Source organism: Pecten maximus, chromosome 17 (assembly GCF_902652985.1).
Source record: "Pecten maximus chromosome 17, xPecMax1.1, whole genome shotgun sequence".
Taxonomy (NCBI): Eukaryota; Metazoa; Mollusca; class Bivalvia; order Pectinida; family Pectinidae; genus Pecten; species Pecten maximus.
This window is the reverse complement of record NC_047031.1, coordinates 15,016,190-15,024,427: the sequence shown is the minus strand read 5'-3', so window position 1 is coordinate 15,024,427 and position 8,238 is coordinate 15,016,190. Positions and strand designations below refer to the sequence as shown.

At 40.6% G+C, this 8,238-nt stretch overlaps 2 protein-coding genes across 2 annotated transcripts; both read right to left on the bottom strand.

The window, feature by feature from the left end:
* Positions 1-2,987: 2,987 nt before the first annotated feature.
* On the bottom strand, positions 2,988-4,375 carry LOC117315536 (the record flags this gene model as incomplete). Its single annotated transcript, XM_033869773.1, is given in 1 exon segment — positions 2,988-4,375. A coding segment is annotated over 1 exon segment (1,323 nt). The 3' UTR covers positions 2,988-3,047.
* An 867-nt stretch (positions 4,376-5,242) lies between these two features.
* LOC117315144 lies at positions 5,243-6,367 on the bottom strand. Its single transcript, XM_033869289.1, has one exon. The coding sequence runs from the start codon at positions 6,365-6,367 to the stop codon at positions 5,243-5,245; it is 1,125 nt and encodes a 374-aa protein (XP_033725180.1).
* Positions 6,368-8,238: the final 1,871 nt, after the last annotated feature.

Below are 8,238 nucleotides of genomic sequence, written 5' to 3'. Positions count from 1 at the left end.
TGAAATTTGGATATATGTTTCTCACGTTAGCATTTCCTTGCAAGCTCACATCGTCCGAATGGGTATGTTCTCCCGTTGGTTGAGAACCGGTGGGATCCGGCTGTGGCGACTGGACGTCGGACGGACCCGGCTGCGGCGACTGGACGTCGGACGGACCCGGCTGCGGCGACTGGACGTCGGACGGACCCGGCTGTGGCGACTGGACGTCGGACGGACTCGGCTGTGGCGACTGGACGTCGGACGGACCCGGCTGTGGCGACTGGACGTCGGACGGACTCGGCTGTGGCGACTGGACGTCGGACGGGCCCGGCTGTGGCGACTGGACGTCGGACGGACCCGGCTGTGGCGACTGGATTCTCGAAGGTATTGGTGTATTAGTGTTGAAATGCTCCGGTATCCGACTACTGCTAGGATTAGGTAGATCTCCACCAGTCAGTCCATGTTTGCTTTTCACGTGCATTTTCATGTTGTATTTCCTCGTAAATGATTTGTCACACACGTGACATTTGTAGGAACTCTGATTTTTGTGTGAAATCAGGTGTGTCTTTAAGTTGCCTGAATCCTTAAATATCTTTCCACATATTGTGCACGGTAATTGACGAAAATGTCTCTTCATGTGCGCCTTCAACTTTTCATCGGTAGAATATTGCTTCCCACACTGATCACAAGTATTCACATTTTGTCTATCTTTGAGTACGTCATCTTCCCTTCTGTTTTTTTTCACGGGAGATAAATCTATAGAGTTTAAAATCCTTTTCAAATTCCTCACTGTTTGAATTGCATTTTCGTCACCATTTGACACAGAATCAAGTAAATCGTCAAAATATTGTGCTGCCATCTTGTTTAGGACCTGTTTCGTCGAGTTCTATATGTTGAATGACAACCACTTACGTTTCTTCGTTTTTAGGTTTCTCTGAAATTGGGGAGGCGTGGTCTTTAAAGCAAGTTTTCCGCCTCGCTGACTTTTTGTTTTTCTGCGCATGCTCCGTTTGAGTGACACAGGCTCCCTATTGATCGATTCTAGACTGGGCTCGTGGATTGCGTCAGGCGTATCAGGTGGGTCGGTTTTACTCTTATCGATATTATTTGTCAATTCTACGCTGGATTTCTTCGTGGTAATGGGCGTTTTATCATCAGATGGATTGACATCATGTTCGATGGTGCTTGTGTGTGTATTAGTTGAATCGTTCTCGTGTTTGATGATGTCGTCGTATTTCGTTTTTGGTATTAATATCATTGCTTTAGCCATGTCAAATAGTTTGTAAAGAACACAGGTAATATTTTACTCACTGCGAGTAGTCTCCGCCTTCTCTGACGTCGACTGATCCCTCTCGCCAACACTTTGCATATGCCCACTTTGTGTTTGGCTATTTTCTTTTTATCCTCCTCAGAAATGGAAATGTTATCCGCTGCTACGTTATGAATGGTTTCTATGATGAACTTGAGTTGTGAATCTGTTGACGTTAACAAGATGCCTTTCTTCTGTTTGTCCGATGCTATCAACCAGAATTCGATTAAACTTTTCATTGTTTTTTAGGAAAATACAACACCGTGTCCTCTCCCGGTAAGATCCTGGTGCGGAGTGGGGGTACTTCGGAGCGCAGGTCTATGATATTTACGTCCGGAGTCGAAGGTGAGACATCTATTAACAGATAACCGAATCTGTCTGTCGTTGCCAATTGATAGGCTTCTCTGAAATAAGCGTTCTGTCTGGGGAATATTTGTCTTCCCAGCGCCTCTACTTGTGATTGATCTCTGTAATTTCTAAATAATATGAAGTATTGTGTATTCAGACTCAGAGTTCTCATGACCTTTCCACGTTGAAACACGTTCTGTACTAAAAACATGACCGTAAAGTTCTGGTGATGAGATTTCACGCAAAACATTTTCATCAGATGTGGACTGTCCACTCCCTCCGCCATACAATCGTCGATGACCAATAATTTATGACCTTCTATGTCCCCCCATTCGTTAAACTGGTCTTCGTTCGGCAAACCTTGATGGAACGTAATCTCCCTCAAATTTCGCCTCAACTCGTCAAACGCTGGCTGCCAGGTATCGTAACACAGAATGATCTTTCGGGGGGACTCGCTAAACATGCCACTGGCGCTTTCCAAAATCCTTTTAGTCAGGAACGTTTTCCCAGAACCCGACGCGCCACACACCATGATTCTACACGGAGACTGGAATTTCACTAGACTCTCTGTAGTATACCACGCCATCGTAGCAAATGAAGACACGTACACACGACTTCACTATTTATGATATTTTATTGGTGGAGGTTACGTTCATGACATGCTTATATATATATATATGAAAATATCCTACACCGAGAAAAATGAAAAAAAGGATAACTCTCAGATATACATGATACATTAGGATATTTACGTGTTGTTACAGGATATTTACATGAATAGTTACTATTTACAACCCGAAAAAAAAAAAACAACAACAACAAATATGTGTAATGTTTTACACGGTACAATAGATATTTACATGAATAGTTACTATTAATTTACGACCCGAGAAAAAATAATATCAAATATGTGTAATGTCATATGTTTACAAGACTATTTACAATTCTGCAAAACACGTCTGATGAGTACACGTACTATAAAAACAATACGGAAATGAGTTTTGTATGTATTCGTACACGTAATTGTCATTTTCTTTCAAGTCATTTCCAAATGGTCTAAGGATAGACTCCATCGTCACACCTCTGCTTTTATGCAATAGGTAATACATGCAATACAGACCACACACTCTCGATGTGCTACTCTGCAATCGTCTATCGTTATAACAGTTCGCTTCAAATGAAAAATAACTCGGTGAATGTCCGTAACTGTCGAAGAATTCCGTCTCGTCCTTAGATTGACAATAAAAGGCCAACCAGTGTCTTCCCGGTCTGTCACTATCGTCTGTATTGACGATATAGCCAACTGGAAATGTTTGTATCTCGTTAGGTACCTCGTCTCGCGCATAAACTCCCATTATTGTTTTTCTCATTACAGGATCACAGTCTATCATGCAGCGCAACTGTGAGGTATTCATGGTAACACTATGTCTCTGGCAGCGTTGATTTCAAAGTAACCCGGATATTCACAGTAAATGATGCAAGATACCACAGTCGTCAATGCCGTTCCGATGATGACTTCCAGTCTGACGTTTCCCTGTTTGAGTAAGGTGAGATATTGGTTTGTTTGAAAGGTAGGTTCCAACTCAAAGGTATAAAGTGCATACCCTTGTGCAATGTCATCTCTGTCTATGCCGGAATCACTATCGTTGAGCCATTTCCCAGTCGATTGCAACATGTTCTGTAGGACGGGAATGGTGGTTTCTCCACCAGTCGCACTGTACTTGAGTTTTAAAGGAGTTCCACCTACTGGTATTCCATCCACGTATAGCCCTATAGATGTGACGTCATACGGTTGAAAAAACCAAGGGTTCTCTTCATAGTCGCCGGTAGTTCCTGCAGCATTTACAAAACCAACCACTACGGTGTTTGGTCTCATACCTTGAAAAATATTATCATAGGTAAAGTTTGTCGCTCCGATAGGTATGGTCATTTGTTTTATCATGGTCTGTGTAAATGGATATTTTGCATTGGTCATCTCGAGTGCTTGACTTTGCGCATAAATGACAGCGGGGTTGACTCTGACTTTACTCACTCGCAATCGAATGTCTTCGAATGTTACCTTGTAATCGGGAGCTGCTGTACCGGACAACAGACAAAAACTCGGTTTAGATCTGTATAGCTTCACATTGACGTTGACTTGATTCAATAAATACCTATCCATCTTGAATAAATCGTGATAGATTGGACCGACCAAATCTAACACTTTCCCACCTTCAAACATCTGAGCTCTCTCTAGCAAAGATCCATTTGAACCGGTTCTAGGGCTATGCTGATCCATTGACCCCTCTTTATCTTGAATCCACAGTTGAGTAGTTAGCTGCGTCTTTTTCGTTTCATCACCATATTGTAGAAGATTGTTGATATAGGCCTTGTAGGGATAATGACCAGTCGTAGACACGATGGTCTTCCCCTGTAACGTGACGTCCACTTGTGAAAATAGAGAAGGTAAAAACAAATTGATGGGAGCCACGTCCTCTGCAAGACCGATGGCGCTTCCGTCTGCTTTTGTTATTTTTACCTTTGCATATATTAAAGTGTTCCGCAGATCGATCAATTCTAGTCCGTTTTGTCCACTAACGACAAACTCGACGACCGAGTCACTCGTTATCTGTGATATCGGTAACACATCTTGATAGTAAATGTTTTCCACGGCTGTTTGGGTTGGTGGAAGGTCAAATAATGCTAATTCTGACGGTTGTGCTTCTCTGAAAAAATCCTTGTTTAACGCAGCCATTGTGAAATGAGATTTCTTTTGGTCTTCTTTGTAGATTTTCTGTTATGTTTCTTACTCGTCTTCCGTTTCGTTTTCACCTTACTAGCCTTCCTTTTACCTTTCTTCAGGTCTTTCGATGTGGTGTGTGTACGGCGACGCTTCCTGATAGACTGGCGACGATGTGTGATTCGTTTCCTTTTTAATTCGGATTTGGCTTGTTCTACGGCTCGTTGCGCCGGAGATATCATGTTGACGTTAATCTCACGGGCAGGTAAGGATTTTTCTCCTTCTCTGTCGTTTTTGTCTATGGGAATCATAAACTCGTTTGAGGTTTGTGACAATCCTCCACCATATTGTTTCACGTTTCGTTTAGTATTGTTCACATAAGCATTTTCCTTTCCGCGCGCCACGTCTTGATAATATTTCATCCACTTGCCCACGTTGGGAACGTACATCTTTGAAACACTCATGATAGGAACGGATATTGTTTAAAATGAAGTGTAATCGTTGCCTTCTCTTTTAAGAATGACGCGAGATCGCCTTTTTCAGTCTTTATATCAAATTCTATGTCTCTAACTTCCGATTTTTTGACAGGTAAATAGTATGGAATGTCGAACGTTTGACTCCAGTTGGCAACCTTTATTGCCCGGATGGAGCGTAGAAGAGTTTCCTTTTCACCATCGACAAAACTTTCGTCACATACGTCACTGTGTAGGTACAAATTTTGTCTCGTCTTTGTTCCACTCGTTGTTAATGTGATGTCCATCAAAGCCACTTTCCAAGTTCCGCTTAGATTTAATGGTGTTTGAAAGTGTACAATGAAATGGCAAGGTTTGTTTTCGGGATGGTACTTCTTTGCCCCGTCGCTGTGAATCACTACGTAATGCGACATCTTAGGTCCTGGATACGTCTTTGAGATCATTCTCAGGTATCCACTGGTTATATTTAGACGGCCACCCCTCGAATTTAACGAGCCATTCGATTTGGCCTCTCTTTTTACGTTTTTTAAGTTTGTCTTCTATGTACCATAATGCGTTTTCGTCCTTGTCTACTCTCTGCAGTTCGGATTGATAAAAAGTTCCAGTGATTTGTTCGTTTAGAAAGTCTATCAACTGATACTGAGGTATTCCCTGGCGTAAGAAACGTTTGTCGACCTTGAATATCTCTGAACTCCATTGTTGTTGATAAGCTCTGGTAAAGGGTTGCTTTAAATGTGATATCCTAACTAGACTTCCTATCTTAAACCTGAATTTTGGTTTCTTGACGGTTTTGCTATGAGGAGATCTTTTCTTTCTAAGGTACATGTATGCAAAGAGGTCTGCTTCGTTGGTTTTGTTAACATCTTTTGGAGCCGTACCATTTAATGATCTGTGAGGTGTAGCATTGTAACTCTTGACGAAATCTTGCAATTTATCTACATATGCATAACTCCTATATTTGGTAAAATACCTATACATCATGGTCTTTATCGTTCTGATGACACGTTCGACCACAGATGCTTTCTGTTCATTGCGACTAGTAAAATATTTGATATCGTTGTCTTTACAATACTGCCTCATTAGATTCCCCGTAAATTCTTTGCCTGCATCGGTATATAGACGCTTCGGCTTTCCTCCCCTATCTATTATCTTTCTGAATGCATTTAACACGTCTTTTGTCGTTTTTGTTTTTGTAGGTTCAACCCATAGGAAGCGGGAGAATACGTCTATGACTACTAGTAGAAATCTTATACCGTCATTCTGTTTCGAGAGGTTCGATACATCTGCGAGATCGGCTTGAAATTCTTCGTATGGACCAGAGACTTCCACTCGTGCTCTCTTGAAAGATCGCTTGACTGGTTTTTGTAAGCTATAATCGTCTAAACTCTGGATATATCTTCTGATCTTATATAGACCTGGTGAAGTGAATCCGCGAGATTTCAATACTTGATGAACTTTAGTTGGACTCAGAAAAGCACCTCCGTTATTCAGATCGTAATACACTCCATCTATGAGTCGTTTCTCTTTAACGGTCAACATATTCAATGAGACAAAATATTTCTGTACATGACTTTTATTTCAACATTTATTTACATTCATTTTACAATGATTTATGAAACCAGTCTTCTACACGATTCATAGATTTGACCATATTGCATACACAGTTTTTCCATTTTTCTGTTTTGATTTCGTTCATTCTCCATTCGGCATTACACAATCGTGATACGAAACAGTTTCTAACACCTCGCTGGACGTCAAAACGAAGAGTCTCTCGAATGAAGTCTCGGATCACTTTGATATCGTCTAAATGAATAAAAGCATCGTTAAAATCACATTGTCTTTCATTTATGATTTCTCGAACATGATTTGCATAGGTTAGTTTTAATAAGCTCTCCATACTGATTTCTTCCGATGATTCCATATCTAACTGGATGGGTATGGTAAAACACAATGTTCGTCAATACATTTCAGTGAAAAGTTTCTATGTTTCCAATATTTCAATGTTTTACCACACTTGTAACACGTCATGTAATCACCAACACCTTGATAATAAAATCCACCAGTAGCCAGTTGATATGGAGTTTGACGAAGTTTACAGTTCCAGTTGTAAAAGGTCATCAGTCGTTCAACACAGCTTGTCATATGACCGTGGACTGGGCGAGTTTCCATCTATAAGTAGAAAGAATAAATACGTCACTAATATTCATTCCCACAGTGTGATTTCAAACAATCACATCCAAGTATCTTTCGGGTGTTCTTCCAATATATGTTCCACAAGTCGTTTCTGACCTCTGTCAGAGTAGTTTTCGCGAAAAGAAATACATATAGGACAAATGTATCTACGACATCTCCCGCGGTCTTCAACGATTACGCTAATCTCATCACCATCAACGTCGATGTCTACAAGCTGATCTGCACCCATAATGCAGTATACGTCTACTATCTACAACTGTTCACAGTTAATTGAAAAGATTTGATTCGGCTTCTTCAATTTTCTTCACATATCTCTTTATTTTTCTACAATATCGCTGCTTGACATAGTTTTCGTTTCTAAAACGTTCGTCTTGCATTAGATGGTGTAACAGCTTTGAAGGAATGTACGACTGTATGGCAAACTCTCGCCAGATCTTTTCCACTTCCAGGTGATCAATTAAAGTTAAAGCTTCATCGAAATATATCTCCAATCTGTCCTCGCTCGATAACATCACACACGCATGTCACATTTGATTCTCTAGTCCTTCTGTGCATCCCGCACACACGAAAAGTTCCGAAATCTTGGTCTTAACAGCATAAGCATAAGATAGGTATAGTAGATTTTTCAATAATATCGAAAATGATTGTTCATCCACTTGTTCTATCAAGTAGTTTCGAACTCTCTTTTGAAATAATTCAGTGTCCATAATGTACTCATTAAATCTACTATATCGTTTACACCAATAACTTTAATAGGACACTTCAGCTCCTACGTGTTCGTTAAATACAAATAATAGTCTAATATACTCGTTGTCGATATAGCCGTCTCTTTCCTCCAGTTTCACCAATAACTTTAATAAGTTCGTTATGTGTTCCTCTTTTATTTCCCTTTCATCATACGACCAGCCTTCGTCTATGAGTAAAGCAATGTTAGATGGATGTACCCACACGTCACATTCCTGACAACTACAAGTTCCGTCTGTGTCGAGAAAGTGAAAGGTAATTCTCCCCATATCTACATCACAAACATCATCTGTTGATACATACAATCCTTCGACCACCTCCCGTGTTCGGTTTTGATATCGTCGAAATAGTTCCAATGTTTGAGAGAAACACCACACATGAAACAAGTCACACAGTCTTCTGTTCCAGTATAGAAAAATCCGTTTGATGCAAGCTGTTGAGGATTATGATGATAATGTCTTGACCAGTATTTG